We start from the raw sequence: 16858 nt of genomic DNA on the forward strand, positions 1-16858 counted from the left end.
CTGACACCAGAGTCCAAAGAGATGCTGCTCAGCTGCACCTCACACTAACGTCATCAGCATGGAAGGTGGTTTGCATGCCTCACTATTAGCCCCAGTGTTATCACAGGCCAAATCATAACCACCATAATAAAATTTTGCAATAACCTCAGTTTAATTAATAGTAAGGAGAAAAAAGTCTTGCCGGGCCAGATGGCAAACTCTTAGTTTCTCACGTGATGACTGTCAAATTACCATCTCCACAAAAGAACGTCATAGAGCACATTTAATAAACCTTGGAAATGTTTATCAAAACAGCAGTAAAGGTCCTGGTGGATCCACAAGGATCTGTCCACATGAAGGAGCCGAAAGCAGAGTTGGGTTTCAAGGAGTTGCCACCAGTAAAGGACTTAAGTGCATAAAACTAGACTTTAACTGAACTCAGGCACTGAAGTCCAGAGTCACCTGGGTCACCATCTCTCAGGCATCTGTGCTCTGTGTCTCTCCTTGGTTCACATTCAGGTTTTCTGCTTCTGCATCTGCCCAGAACAGCACCTCCAAGGAGATGCACTTTACACTATCCTCCCTGAGCATCCAGAGACAAGGCGCCCCTTCTCTGAACACCCTAAGGCATGGAGTCTTGCAAACCAGCTCCAAGAACACCAAACTGCCTAAGGCTCCTCACACCATGAATCTCAGAGCACTTCACTCTAAAACCCAACACCAGGATGGGGAGAGCAAACATCCCATTAGTGGAAAGCATGGTTTCACTCTGAAGAGCTTCACCCGGAATAGCCGATCGGCCGGCAGTTAGACAGTCTCATGGGAAGTGAGAGATGAGCACTCTCAGATTGAGGAACGCATTGAACCCAGGTCTCCCACTTCCTCAGTGAATGCTCTAAAATAAAAGATAGTGACTTAGAAGACAGACACCAGCCAGGCAGAAGGAGCACTACTCTCTTACTTCCAAGGTATGGCTGGCACTGTCCTTGGGGAGAAGCATGCCATCAAGTCCTTACAGGACACAAGCATGAAATCCTGAGTGAGGTTTTTGTGCTCTGACGGGATGGCAGGGATATGAGAGTGGAAGAAGATTTCAGAAACACCTGTATTTTCAGTCTGTCCTCTAGACATCAAACATGGTCTCTGTTTGGGAGGGAGATGTCTCAAATGTCTAGGTTGGGTCTGGAGATAGCCCTGCTGTGGATAGGGAGAATAAAGAGGAAGGGCGGGCCATGCCGTTGTACAGCATTTCTGCTCCAGTCCCTGGGAACACACACTCATCCCGGCTACAATCTCCTCAGCCCGTGCAGGCAGCCTGGCCTGCTGACTCCTCCCTGTGCCTTGGCACAACAAGGCTGCTTTTGGCTCCAGGGTCTGGCTCTGGAGACTGGAGAAGGCAGCACCTCCTGTTCAGATACCTGTGCCCTGTCCTGAGCCTCATGCACCCTGGCCCACAGTCAGTTCGCACTTCTCCTACGGCTCAGGGGACTGGGGTGCCTGTGGGGCTCTGTCAGCACAAAGGTCTTTCATTTCATCTGCACTCTGCATGAAAGGATGTGGTTCACTCGAGCTTTATAGGTCTTTTGGCTAGTGAATGGACTTGTTCTATGGGAATTTGCTTTGGTTCTTCTATGTTTTTGTCTTCTGGTAGGACAGAACACTTTGAACATTGCTTTCCCCCACTTTGTAGACAATAGGAGGAAAAAATTACTCGATACTTTCACAGTGCTGTAAAACACTGTTTAAAGTGTACTAAGTTCTGCCTCATCTGGCTAAAAGTGCATTGTACTTTCATGGCTTTATGTGTTATCTTGCAATAATAACAACAAGAAAACAAACCTTCCATATAAAGCAAAATAATAAAAGCACATCAGTTTCAAGTGTTGGCTGGTAATTCCACATAGAGTATTGTTAGGCCTGTCAATGAAAAAGGGCAACGTAACACAATTTTTGCAAGCTGTTTCTCCTGGCAGATGATATTTCCATTTTCATTGTAACTCAAAAGGCTGAAGGGACTGACACCTCTCTTCAGTTAAACCCTACCATAGCTGCTGCAGCCACTGCAGAGTTCTGCTTTCATGTTGCTGGTAGTGCAGGGAGTTTTGGATTGGCTTGGATACAAGTCTAGTGGGGTGCTACAAATAGAAATAGCAGAAGAAGGTAGCAGAGTAAAAATAGGCAGTGTTAGATCATGGGTAGAGAAGTAGCACAGACAGGAAGTCAATGAAAGGGATGGGCAAGCTGCTGCTTTCTGCCACTTGCTATGACTCCGAATGCACTCCATTTCCAAATCCCTGACAAAATTCCCATGTGCATTAACTTTGTCTCCCACCTTCACATCAACATTGACAGCCATTCTGGATAAAAGGGCAGCCACTCTAGGAAGAAGGACTGCTTTTAAACCTGCCCATTCAAAGCCTCCTGTGCATTGCATAATAGTTCACACGGTCACCACACTATAAAGTTTCATCTCACAACAGGTACAGTGGGGCTGAACAAAGAACCCTGCACTTGAACCTTTCTGACCTTTGGGGGTACATCTTTGTAGTCTGGAGTCAATCCATTCGGTGGCCCACATCTGAAAATCAGGGTGCCTGCAGCCAGGCTTTGTTGATGCACCTAATGGCCTGGCTTGTTTCCCAAGGTGCAAACCACGTCCAGTTCCTACTGACTCCCGCGAGATTTGTCCGTCACATTAAGGAATCTGAATATGGATTTAGGAGCCTAACTTTTGGCACTTGGGGTGGAAAACTTTAGCCAATAAGACTGCACAATTGTATTACCATGACAGCTCGGGAATGTGAGAACTCAGCAGTTTGGAATAAGGCGCCACATTAAAAATAGATTAAACTGAAAACAGCCCTTACGGCCTACGGCGCCTAGGACAAGTGTCTGCCAGCTGAAATGCCTTGTAGGTAACTGTTTGCTAGTGAATCAGGTGCTGGCTGAAGGTGCCCACAGTTGCCTCAAGACACAGACAGATTTTTATTCCAGAGACACTGTATTTTTTTTTTTTTAACACCATATGAAACTCAGCAGCTCCAACCCTAAGGGGATCCATGCAAACCTCCTGCTTGCTCTGGTTCCCATGGCACTCACATCCACTGAGTTTCACTTTGAATTTCAGTCTCACAAATCTCCAAACTCAGCCTAGAGTAATAAACTGTGCCAAGCCTGGGATTCAGCTGTGGAGCAGGACTGTTCCCCTACTGTATGAAACAATGGAGAAACCAAGTTGCCCTACTGTGACACAGGAAAAATATGATCAGCATCCAGTGCAAGGTGTTGGGAGGACTGACTTCCTGGTCTGTTTGCAGCCTGAGGGTGAAACAAAGGGTGAGCTTGTTTCCCTGGCTGGCGTCTTCCTGCTAGCCAGGGACAAAGTCACTTGTCCCTCGGTTCTCTTAGATCTGTCCAGCAATGACCACAGAGATTTGCTGACCTGCTGGTGGGCACTTCTGACAGTTGATGGGGTTGCATTTCAGTGGTTCTGCGTTTTCTTCTCCGACAGATCCCAGGGGACAGTGATGCTTTTATGCTTAATATATGCTATCTTTTCTTTGGAAGTAACTTCATAAATGACCAAAACAAAACACAATCCCAAACCCCAAAGAAAGTTGAGGAGTGCTGCAGACATCACAAATGAATTACTGTTCCTTCAGCTGACATGGAGTCAAAAGAAGCCATAGCCCTGCCTGCTTTACAAGAGTGATCTGCCATAGAGTGGTGGTTACTGGTCACTAACATTACTTCCCTGGATTTCTGCTCTTTTTCTTCTCCAGTCCCATGATGTGGTGAGGCCCTTGATAGAAGCTTTTGCTGCTGTATCAGCATTTGTGGCATAAAATAAATGTGACAATAGAGCAAACCTTTGGATTCCGCAGCTGGGTTGCTTCAAGACATAAATGACCAAGCACAACCCCAGTGTCTAACTGTCCTCCTCCTCCTCAATCCATCCTCCCATGCCTGATTCACGCAGCAGTCACAGAGTGACAGCAAGGGTTACAGTCTTGCATAAAGAACTGACAAATGACTTGCTCAAAGCAGACTGGATGTATTCACATGTAATGGCTCAGTGTGCTGGAATAATATTACAAGTACACTCAGTCCCATTTAATCTTCAGCTGAGTATAGTAACTCACTGAATATTGCAATACACTTGACAGATTAAGAAACCTTTTTATTTTATTAGGTTTAATTCCCTGCATATCTCTCCTTATTTTCCCTGCAGGATTGATTGGGAATGCCTTACAGTAACAGGATCAAGAAAAGAACAGTATATACCAGGTATGTGAACAACTAACTCTGCCTCATGATAAAAACAATGCCAAAACTTTGGGGGGATTTCAGAGTAATTCTATTTCTGTACATACAGGTTGTCTGAAAACATCACTGACTAGGTTCTGGTGGAATAAATAAAAACAGGTAAACAGTAGATGGAAATATATCTGCCCCAAACTCTGCGTTTTTCAAAGACGTCTCCCAGTCCCTATACTCTACACACAACCTATACATTTTAAGATCCAGAAGGCACCTTTTTTCATATGTAATTTCAAAAATTTACACTAGGCTTTATAATCCTAAAATGCCTCTGTGGCACAAAGCCACATATGCAATACGTGGGTGGAAAAGCTGTCAGCATAGCGGAAAAAATATTCTGCTGAAACTCAAAACTTTGCAGAAACAGCTGAGTCACTCTTTCACAGTTAAGGTAGTCTGGGCTTGTTACCCTCTTCTATGCCTCTGGATGGTGTCTGGCACACACACCCATCCTCTGACTGCCAGTGACTCCAGTATACCTCTAAACAAGAACTGCCTTGGAAGTATCAGGCTGACTTTCCTCACACAGGTGTGTCTTGTCATCCACACACACAAACGGAATGAATGCTGACCCTCCTGGAGACTCAAAGCCCTTGGGTACGTACAGCACTGCAGGTAGATTTGCACTCGCCAGTTCATATGGATCAGCTCTACTCTGGTATGCAAGATGATACTCAGCAATATTGCCAACTTACAATTTGATCACAGTTCTCAAGGCAAACAATGTTTTCCTGACCTCCTGAGAATTAATGCTTTTTTATTAAAAAGCATGAACATAGCGAACGTTTGAAAACCCAGCTCAAGTGCACTAAGCTAAAGAAGGGAGACAAAAATTGAAAAAAGATCTCCTCGTTTATCATTCTCTTTTCTTTTCCTTCTTCTTCTTTTTTTTTTTTTTCTTTTTAAGTCTCCTGATTCTTCAGTCAGCATTATTGCTTTGGCTGGGAAGAGGGAGCTGCCTATGAGCCATTTATTAGCACATAAAATTACTGAAATTGCAAAGGTCCAAAAGTCATAACTGCCAACAGATTATAGACTGTACTAAAGCAGTCACATATGAAATCTATAAAGCTAATTTTAAAAGGAACTCCAATACAGCCTATACATTTTGATCTCCAGAAAATGTAGCTTGGCTTGAAAAACTTTTGATCCTTTGACCTGCATTTTAATCGGAATGCAAGATTTTCCTGAAAACTTGTATTTATGTGTCCAAATCAGAAAAGTCTACATACATGTGAACAACAGCTTAATTTGTAGGTGCAACAATGTGCCAGATTTTCAGCATGTAAGAATAATTCTCATATGAACTGCAGCAACAATAATTAATTTTAGCTGCACCATACACTCACAGCCATGCTAATGCTATCACTGGGATTCAGAGTTGCTTATGGGGTGAGTTTGCCACTGAAAAATGGCATTATCAGAAGGTAACTTCTCTGTTTTAATTCCTGACAAATATTCCACAAAAACTTGTTTCCCAGTTTTGTGTTACACGCTAATACAATAGCTGCTAGCCAGTTCAACTTGCATCCGTGTGTTTCCTCCTCCAGTGGGAGGTTATATTCCATATTGTACACCATAAAAGGTGCCCAGGATGTACACATACCCCAAACTTGGATTGTTCCCTTACCCTGTTCTCCTATCACACTGGAGTTATGGGTGGGACACTTGTGATGGAAGAAATGCAGGGAAGGATTCCCCTATGTTTCAAAATTTTCTGAAACTTTTCTCATTCTCATATTTCACAAAACCCAGCATTCCTCCAGCAAGAGCACTTTGCTTTTCACGGGAAATGACTCCGACTGGGGAAAAAATATGCTTTTCTAAATAAACAGATTATGTTATATAGCATGAAAGCTAAAAAAAATAAAGTAGCCTCAGCACGCCTACACCCTGCCTGCCATCACCAAGCACGCACACATGCCCAGGCTTTGGCTAGATACCATTTCAAGTGCCAGGCCCTCCAAGAGCAGATGTCGGACAGCTTGTTCTCTCTCGGGCCCTCTCTCTCCTTTTCCTGGATTCCTCTCCTTGAACATTTGCTCCCAATCCAGTTAAACTCAATGCAAATTTTGCCACTGGCAGAATCAAACTCTAAATATCCTCACTTCTACATCCTAACCGCAGCTTTTTTTTCCTTCTCCCTTCTCTAACCTTTCCTCAGTATATTTTCCTCCAAATACATCCCTCCTTGTCTCCAACAGCCTTGTTTATGCTTCTGCTGACTGGTGCCTGCCCACAGCTGGCCTGCAATGACCTGTGCTGTAGCACCATGCTGATGAAGGGAAACCCACTCTCTTGTTCACATATGTTTTACATGCACAGCAGCATGGCAGACAGCATTGCTAGACTCATGTTAGAGTCTAGCTGGGCTCGTTTGCTCAGCCCTCTTTCCTCAGTTAGTCCAGAACACAGTGCCTGCTGCAGTGTGAACAAGAAGAGCTAGGACACCAGCTGAGCTTCTATCACCGTCAACTGCATGATTTGCAAAGGGAAGAGCAGCCACATCAATACGTAAAATTTCTTGCTGTTAGCAGCGTACCTGAGAAAGAAAAGGTAGACACAACTCGATGTCCTTCCAGGAAGGTCCCTCTGAGTCAATCAGTAAAGCCCAGTGAAACCAATGAAAAAACACCTGTAACCCATAATGGGCATGGAGCAGGCATCTTGCACACAAGTATGTAAGCCTTTAAAAACCACTGCTCAGTTATAAGCATGAAATACAAATACCAAAATATATACTGTTCAGCTGAGCCCTGAAATGTTTTCATTACTTGAAATCTTCTCCTATTGGCTACTGAAAGGGGAAGAGGAAATTTCACTCAATTAAATGAAATTTCACTCAATTAAATGAATACACGAAAACTCTCTCTCTCAGCCAGTTGGTCATGAGCTCTTAGCAGGGATAATCCAGGCCACTGATGTAACACTGAGGAATATATCCAGCTACTGAACAAAAGTCATGATGAACACCAGTCATGTCAAGAAACATCTGTCACTGTTTAAAATTCTAAGGAAATCATCCATACACAAATTAGCTAATAAAAGTTACAGTTATGTTACTGATAGCTAAAAAATCAGATTTCCTACACCACTTGGTAATCAAATTACAAAATAAATTACATGAGCTAAATTAAAAACATGAATGACATTCTTCACATATTATATAATGACCTATATATTGTTACGGGTCTCGTGAAATATCCACTTGGAATTTGCCCTAGCAAAGGCCGCCTTTAAATTGGTTTTATCCGCTCAGAATTCTTGATGTGATATTTGCAAATGTTATTGCTCACAATGCAAACATAAAGCAGTATACCTAGAGCTTTATTTATTTACATTACCTACATGTTCACTTAAAATCAGAACTTGATGCTTTCATGTGGTAATCATATATTGACTTTTTCAAATAAATGTTGCCAATGGGCATGTTATATACATTCCTCACTTAGCAAGCCAAATAATACAGTGCTATTCTTAAAACTGCAGTCTAGGGGATCAAATCCTAGTTTTCTTGCAGTCAATGGCAACCCCCCTCGCCTCCAGAAACAATTGAAATAAGCCAATTCTGTAACCAATAACAAGATAGGTCAAGAAATTTTTGGTATGAAAACTCTGGCAATCCCATTCTTTTGATATTTAGCATGAGTTCCAGTAAACACAGGAGGGTTGCTGACTGGAATGAAGCAAGCAGCACTGGCACATAGCCTTCCAAATTTTATATTATTTTATGAGAAGTCTAAATGCTAATTTGCACAATTATGAATCAACAACAGACACTCATTTCAGCCTGACTCTGTCATCAGGGTTTTAACTGAACTGGCATGTCAATAAAAATGTGAAAATAACTTTTAAAAAGTTAGCGAATCTACATTCCCAGTCCACCAAACTGAACTTGGTTCCACCAAAGCAAATTAAACCCTAATGTATAAATGACAACATCATGAAAGTAAAGTGTGTATGTGACAGAGGCGACTATAAGCTTGTATATACAAGCTAGAATATGTGACACAGTGACCAACACCAGGTTTGGCATTCTGCCCTGATCTCACAGTTGCTGGGTGTATTTACTGGTATTTGTTCACATCGTCTTCTCTCCCTGAGGGACTTCAGTACAAATCACATGGTGGATCCAATACATATCAGCAGCCCAAGATTTATTTGGTTCTTGAGGCAGGTCTACAGCCAGACTCATTAGAAGCTATGGAGGAAACACCCAAAGCAAGAAAACTGAGGTACAAAAGTTCCCCAGTATTCAAGACAGTTCTGAAACATTTTGAGGCATTTATTCAGCCAAGACTTTCCCTGACTCTGAGGGGATTTTGCCAGAGAAAGTGATCTGAATGCCTAAAGCATGGTTAATTCTTAAATGTGGTTCTTTATTTTAAATGTAAATAATTAGAAATCACAAAACCCTGCTCAGAAAAGGTGCTGTGCTATCCCTCTCTACAGTTACTTGCAGACTCTCGGTGAAGCTGCACTCAGAAGAGCACCCATTGCTGCCTGCTACCAAGCATCCTCACACTGCAAAGGTGAGTCAAGTCACCAAACTAATAAAGGAAGGAATAATGCCTAAAACTAGGGGAGGTCTTGAATTTCCCTGTTGACTAGGAACTGTTGTTAAAGGGAAGTTGCCCTGCTGCACAGAAAATACAGTCAGCGCAGGTAACCAGAGCCAGCTTCCACCGCATGGGCCCAATCCTGTTCCCACTGAAGGCAGTGGCAGAACTCCAACCTGCTTAATGGGAACAGCAACAAGCTTTCTATCTACTTAATATAAATGAAGATACACATCTCCTCTTTGACATATTTTGGGCTCAAAGCCATTGGCTGACACTTGTTTGGTTCTCTGCATGTATGTGACTCATGGGATAATATAATGCCTGATTTCCATTCTGCCAGACCTGTCTTTCTCCATGGTTAACTATTAATTTCAGAGGCAAGATGCAATACTGCAATAAAATAGGATGGTGTTAAACTAAGAAAATTGCACTTAAATATTTAGAGTAAATGAATCAGATTCCCTTTTGTGAGGATTCACTTCCAATTTAAGAGTTATACCCACACAGTCCTTAAGACATCAGTCCATTAGTCCTGCATAGAGAGGGAGTTTGTGGAAGTCTTTAGCAAAGTACTTGGCAGGCAAGGTAGTGTAAACACACTGCCTATACCCCACCAGGATGGCTTGAGAAGAAACCCATTAATGAAAATGACGTAAAAAAAATTTATTCCAAATAGTTGATTTTTGTTTCAGGCTACCTACACAGAACTGGGTTACTCTGGATATACAGGTGCTGGTTAACCTATAGGGACATGCTGATTTTCCACCAAAGCTGCAGACTGTTCAGGATGAGGGCTGACCTTCTCCCTTTGGATCCATGGCCTAAGTCTGAGATACTAAGCAGTACCATTTAAAAAAAAAAAAAAAAAAAAAAAAGTATTAATGATATATTGTGGCTGGAAGGAATTATTTGAACAGACTTTCTGATTCTGCTGAAGTTTCTTGTGATATGCTTGTTATTACTAAGCGTTGTCTTGGCTTTAAAACGTAGTTACCTCAGATATGATACAGCAAACCACACTGGAACACAGATATTTCTGTGCAAGGTGGGTGTTTGTATGCAACTTCACTTGTATAAACACTGATTTCACTGCAGGGGAAAAAAGAGATGCCCAGAATCAGAGATGTCAATGTGTAAATCACAATTTTTTTACTTAATCTATTATACCAAAAGAAGGCAGTGGGCCTGTTCCTCCACCCTTTGCTCAACCATTTGCCATTCTTTTCGCCACTGAATTGGGTCAAACCCAATTCAACCAGTAAATTCAAACCAACGAGTGCAAAGCACTGAGAAGCACCTGCTTTCTCCTAACAGCAAAGCATCTTCCACTGCCCCCCTTCAGCATGGAAATTTGTGTGGAGCACTAAAAAAACTGTTCCTATCCTCCAACCCCCTGAAGCAGGTGGATGAGGCAAGCTCCTCAGGGGCAATGTGCCCATCACAGTGGAAAAGAAATAAATCACTGAGAAATCTTGACATTCCTTTGCCACCCCCAACTTGCTGCAGGACTTTGCTATGGTCATGAGCAATCTCTCAACTCTGTACACAGTGCTAGCAGACAACTACTCCCTTCCTCCCCAACATGTGATTACTTGCTCGGCCTCACAGTCACTGCCCACCGCCACGTCTCACCCCCTCTGTGTCCCCAGCCCTGTGTCTGGGACTGGCGAGGGTGAGGGGTGGAGAAGGAAGAACTGTAACAGCCACACTTGTGTGGCAGGACGGGCAAAGGCTGGCAGCATCGCAGCAGTGCTGCGTATAAAAGGGAACAGGCTCGGTGGGAAACTTTCAAAAAGCCACCCCGCGGTCGTGAAGACAAATGCCGCTGAGTATATACACACCCACAGCACCCCGCCCAGCGCTGAAGCTGCTCAAGCCCTTCCCCAAGCCAGGATAAACAGTTTTGGTGCGGGGTGCGCGTGTGCGGGGAGACGAGTGGGAATGCCACCTGCGAGGGCAGCCCCTGCCCACGGTCCTGTCCCACTTACCTGCTGCATCCAAAGCACACTGCAGCAGCGCAGCCTTCGCCTGCCACCCTCTTCTGCAGCAGCGTGGACTGGCAGCTGTTTTCACATGAGCATGCTGGACTAGACGATCCCCAGATCCCTTACAGCTCCAACTGTCCTGTGATACTTGGAGTAGACAGTGCATAAAAATCCATTCCACCATGCAGCGTTTATAACACATACCTAAATACTGCTGAAACAGGCAAGGCATGGGGTCATACATGAGACTGGAGCGTTACAGTACTGCTCACTTTGCCCATGGTGTTAAGGCAAACATCCCTGAACACGCTGCTGTGAGAACTTTTTCATCTGGGCAATGACATAGGGGCTTGTTAAAGGCTCAGCTGTGCCAGGGTAAGCGGTCAGATTGAGAGGAAGAGAAAATGCAGAGCTGCAGCTGAGAAGGGCTGGGAGGGGGGGTGTCAAAGCAGAATGCAGACTGCAAAGAGCACAAAGAGTCTGCAAAGAGCGCCGTGCTGCGAAAACTTTTTTGTCTAGATCACGGCTGGGGGCCTTGTCGAAGGCTCAGCCTACAGTTAGGGTTAGGATTAGGGAACACTCCTCACTTTGGCACTGTGTTTAGGGCAAGTGTCTCTAAACACTTTTCTGCTATCAATAATTTACCCTTCGTAATATTCCAGAGCATGCTGTGTTTATATAACTATCGAAACACCTGTGTGGTAGATAGGTGATCTTAATTTTGAATCATAGAATGGTTGATTCTTCTGCCACTGAAGACCTGTTTAATCTACAGTTCATTTAAATTAATGGAAAAATCTGCTTTGTCTAAGGCCATAAATGATTTGCTGAAACCACACACACACACACACACACGGTGAGTCACGGTTCAGAGCATAACTCAAACGACCAGGACTGTATTCCCATGCTCTAACCACTAGATTACAGTCCCTCCCACATATACCCTGCAATAATCTTTGCTCAAGTGATAACAGCGTTTCCCCACTTTACACGTTGGACGGCATTACTCAGTAAGGCACATCATACCCGACGGGAGTCTAGCTCTGCAGGGCTGGGGGAGGAAGGAAACACAAGTAAAAGTCATTATTTTCACCTGACACCACTAGAACTTAACTCTTCCCTTGAAAAACTACCAGCTCTGAATCCCCCAATTTCCACCTAACTCAAAAATAAAATCCTTAATTGTGATCCACACTCATCTTTTACCCATCCTGAGCAGCAAGTGCTTGCAGCTGACCACTGTGGTGGATTTCGGAGGAGCAGCCTTTCCTTTCCTTCACCCTGCAGCCCAACACGAACCCTGCCGGGAGGGGGCAAGGCCCCTCGGCACCCTCAGCGCTGCCCCCATCGAGCTGGCTGTGTGGTGGGGCGGCCCCAGCCCGGGGAGCCTCGCACGGCTGCACCTGCACCGGGCTGAGTCGCCCGGGGAGTCCTCGTGAGGCCGCGGCCTGCCTCAGGGCCTGGGCACCACCGGGTCAGGCCTCTCTCTCTCTGCGGGGTTCGGTTCTGTTGCTAATGCACCACGCGGGACGCGCCGTGGGGCGACGAGCGCCGTGGGGAGCTGGGTTCTCCCGGGGGGATCACCCTCCCCGGGAAAAGGCGGGCACGGGTGCTGCTGAAGGGGACGCGACCCGGGGCAGCTTTTCCTCACACGCCCGAGGTGCGGCCGCGGACCCGCCGGGCAGGCGGCGCCCGGGCCCGAAGCCCCGGCGGAGGAGAGGACGGGCGGCGACTGGGGGTCCCCGCTGACCTCCCCACACGACGCCCGGGCACTCCGCCACAGGCCGGGCGTCACCTCCCCTCAGGGCCGGCCAGAGCCGCCTCCCCCCTTGCGGCCGCCCCGTCCCGCCTCACGGCGCGGGGCCCTATCGCCGCCGGGGCTCGCGCCACCTCCCCTCCGCGCTCCGCCGGCCCCGGGCAGGGCCGGGCGGGAGCCCCCGGCGGGGCCGCCTCGTTCCGCGCAGCCCCGCGACCCGGCCGGGGCAGTCGCCGTCCCCGCGGAGCGGCCCGGCCGCAGCCGGCGTCCCCCCCGAGCCCCCGCCGTGCCCCACGTCCCGCCGACACCGAAGAGCCCCGCGGCGGCGTCTCCGGGCCCGACCCGGCCGGGGCGAAACTCCCCGGGGGAGGGGAGGGGCCCGGGCCGCGTCTCGCCGGCGAGGGACGGGCAGCGGCAGCGCTGGCGGGCGAGCGGGGCCTGGCCCTGCCCGCGGCCTCTTTTCGCAAGGCCCCCGCCGGGTGACGGCGCGTAACCCCCCACCCCCCCCGCGCCCCGCCGGAGACCCCGCGGTGTCCCCGGGCCGGGGCAGCCAGGCCGGCCGGGGCCCGCGGCTGGGGCAGCGGGCGGCAGGCCCCGAGCCCCCGGGCGGGTGGGCCGCCTGTCCCCAAGCCCCCGGGCGCCCTCCTCGCCCCGGCCGGCGGCCTCGGGCCCGGCGGGGAGAGGCGGCAGGCCCAGGGCAGGCGGGACGAGCCCCCGGCCCAGCCAGGGTGCGGGTGGCAGGGTGAAGGAGCGTGACTCACGGCCGCACGTCTGACACCACAAGTATTTAGGAAATTGCCGTTCTCTTAAAGGCAACCGTGTATTTATTTCTCTGGGGCGAAAGCGAGGGAGTCGTGCTCCACGAAGGCGTTTGGGTCCCCAGTCCTGGGAGGAGAAGCGGGTGCCGACAGAGAGTGGGATGCGGGTCTGGAGGAAGAGGAGGGCTTTCACACTCCTGCTACAGGAAAAGAGCTGGAAACACACTGAGAGGCAGATGGTTATGGTAGAATATATGCTGTTTATTTATGAACGTAACCAGGACTTCCAACAAACTTAATATGCAGTGTCCCCCCCCATTCAAAAAAAACCCCACCAATGTGCATATACATACATGTGTACATACCCATACACGCACGCCACATACACACAGGGCACACGCACACACACCCCCTCAGCACTGTCCTCCCGCTGTCACGCTTTCAAACAGCTCCATGTCTCCATTCACCTCTCCCATCACAACTATTGCAACTGGATGAATTCTTGTGCAGCTACAACATGAGGAAGAAATGCTCTGCATGGCTACCAGCGGTCCCTGGAAGGGGGCCTGTTTGTTTGTTTATTTTTCTCTCACCCTGGGAGAAGCTCCAAAGTCCAAAGGTGCTGCAGCACCAAAGACGAGCCTCCTCGCCCCACTGCAGCCCCATGGCCCGCGCCCCCTCCCAGGCCTTGGGATTGGGAGGCAGCGGCCAGCCCAGGACAACGTGAAGAAGGCAACACACACTCACACTCACCCACCCACTCAAATAATAAAATAACATTGCAGCACAAGGGCATAGTCTCTGTCACCAGATAAGAAAGTCATGTGATGGCAAAGATCTAAGTAATGCAATAAAAATAAAGTGTAGCTAGTATACACGGAAAGGCTTTCACATTACATGAGGCACAGCTTGGACAGACAGAGACTCGGAGAGGAGCTAAATGTCCTGGAATAAAGCAAAATACACTGAAAGTTCATAGTAAATACCCGCATCGATAGGTATTTATTCATTTGTGCTTCGCCACGTCGTGACATACAGTACAAGACACTACTGCTCTTCCTTTTGATGGAGGGAGCTCACCACTCTCCCTCGCAAGCTGCTGCTCCGTCAGTCTCAGGCTGCATTGGTCCCGCAGCGGCGGTGGCCCCCGCCCCGCTCCCAGCCAAGGCAGGGGACAGGGCTCGGCAGAGGCAGCCCAGCCAGGCTGAGACAGTCCTGGCAGCAGTCTGGCAGCTGCCCCACACCTCAGTGCTCCAAACGGGGTCTGGCGCTGCACATCTCGGCCTCAGCCCTCTTCTCCTCGCCAGCCTCCCCGCAGCTGCCCCTGCCTGCTGCGCTGCAGGCCAGCCGGGGGGGCCTGGCCAGCACCCCAGATGCCCCGTCCCTCAAGCCTGCACGTCGTTCATGCTTTTTCCTCATGCTCTGCGGGGCTGGGGGGAACAGAAAGCCCCAGAGCTCCTGCAGCCAGATCTTAAGGCACATCTGGATTGCTATGCGTGCTTTATTACTATTATTATTATTGTTATTTACCCTGTGTAGACACGTGGGCTTTTTAATTTCTTCCTTACCCTCGCCTTTCTCCTTATAAAACCCACCATGTTTTCAGCTTATTCGTGTGTCATCCCTAAGGCACAAACCTTTTAATACTACAGCTGCCTGGCTTCCTGTATTGGTCGTTACTTGTTAAAAAACAAACAAAACAAACCGAAAAAACAAAACACCCCCCCAAACCCTTCCCCCACCCCCCACCCCCCTCCCCCCGAAACAATCTGAGCTCGCTGCGCTCCGGTACACAGAGTATCTGGAGGTGAGCAGTCCCGGCACTAGGCGCAGCTGCCCATGGCCTTCACCAGCGAGCTCTCGGGCAGCTGTCTGAAGATGCCCCGCAGAGTCTCCAGCTCCCGGGTGAGCTGCTCCACCCGCTTGCGCAGCCGCTCGTTGTCGGTGGTGAGCTCCAGCACCTTCTGCTGCGTCTCCACGTTGCGCTGCTTGGCCTTGTCCCGGCTCTTGCGCACCGCGATGTTGTTGCGCTCCCGGCGCACCCGGTACTCGTTGCTGTTCTTGTCCACTGTCTTTTTCGATTTGCTCCGGTGGTCCGCGGGCATCATCTTGAGGGCGCCGGCGGCGGGCAGGCCGCCGGGGGGGTGCGGGTGGTGCGGGTGGTGCGGGCTGGGCACGGGCGTGGGGGGCGGCGTGGGGTGCCCGGGCTGGAGGTGCATGGTGGTCTGGGCGCAGTGGGCGATCTGGTACTGCAGGTGGGAAGGGTGCTGCTGCGGAGCGTGGTGGGGGTAGAGGGCCGACAGGGCCGCCGACTTGACCTCCTCCTCCTCGCGGGGCTCCTGCTTAATCACCAGCGGCCGCAAGCCGGGCGCGGCGATGCGCTCGTAGAGCGGGTCGAGCTTGCCGTCCATGTAGCCGGCCACGCAGCCGAAGAGCGGCTGCTGGTGGTGCTGCTGCTGGTGCCCCGGCGCCGAGGCGGCGGCGCCGGCCCCATGCATGCTGTGGAAGTCGAAATCCCCGGCCAGGATGGCCTTGGCTTTCTCCTGCTGCTTGCTGTGCTGGAAAAGGTCGGCCAGGAACTCGTCGTTGAAGGCGGCGGGGTCGATGTAGGCGCTGATGTCGATGGAGTTCTCGTTCTCGCAGATGTCGCCGAGCTCCGCGCCGCCCGCAGCAGGTGCCGCCGCCGAGGGAGCCTCTCTGTAGCTGTAGGCGCTGCCGGGCAGGGGAGTCTGGAGCTGGTGGTGCTGGCCGCTGCTCATCGGGGGCCGGGAATCGACCTCGTAGAAGTTGGCTTGCTCCATGAAGCACCTACAGTCTGCCGGGCATGGTGAAGGGCTCCTGCAATCCAGGTTTCGGACGGGGCGGTGGCAGCGGCGGCGGCTCTACCAAGCCCGTGGCACTCCGGCGGCGAACGGCTCGGCGCGGCTCGGCACGGCGCGCCTGGAGCCCGTCCCCCGCCCCAGCCCGCCCGAGCCCCGCTCGCCGCCTGCCTGCCCTGTTGCTAGTGGGTTGCTTCGGTCCTGCGTGCCGTATATATACACACCCCCCCGCAGCAGGGCCGGGGATCGCCCTCTAGTGTCCAACCCCTGCTGGGAACCTTTGACCACCGCGCAGCCGGGTCTTAGCGCCCCGGCAGCGCCGAGCCGACCGCCCGCCCTGCCCGGGAGAGCGGGGATAGCGGCCCGCACGCCCCGGCCCCCCACGCCGCCGCCGCCGCCGCCCTGAGCTCGGCGGGCGCAGAGCGCTGGGCTGCGCCCGCCGAGGGAGCTCCGCGCTGATAAGAGGCCCGGGGAAACGGCGCGGGGACTTTGCTGCCTCCCTGCCCGGGGCCGCCCGGCGGGGCAGAGCGGCCGAATGCGGCTGGTACGGCTCCAGCGCCCGCTCCCACCCCTGCGCCGGGCGCTCCGACCCGGCGACTCCCCGGCCGCGCGGCGGAGAAGGTCTCAAAGTTCACCATCACCGCGCGTACCGGCAAATATTTGGCCAGTCGGGAATACT

At 50.1% G+C, this 16858-nt stretch overlaps 1 protein-coding gene across 1 annotated transcript; it reads right to left on the bottom strand.

Moving 5' to 3' along the window:
• Positions 1-13622: 13622 nt before the first annotated feature.
• Positions 13623-16400, bottom strand: CEBPA (CCAAT enhancer binding protein alpha). Its single transcript, XM_074913587.1, has one exon. The coding sequence runs from the start codon at positions 16159-16161 to the stop codon at positions 15184-15186; it is 978 nt and encodes a 325-aa protein (XP_074769688.1). The 5' UTR covers positions 16162-16400; the 3' UTR covers positions 13623-15183.
• Positions 16401-16858: the final 458 nt, after the last annotated feature.

The sequence above is a fragment of the Athene noctua genome, chromosome 9 (genome assembly GCF_965140245.1).
Source record: "Athene noctua chromosome 9, bAthNoc1.hap1.1, whole genome shotgun sequence".
NCBI lineage: Eukaryota > Metazoa > Chordata > Aves > Strigiformes > Strigidae > Athene > Athene noctua.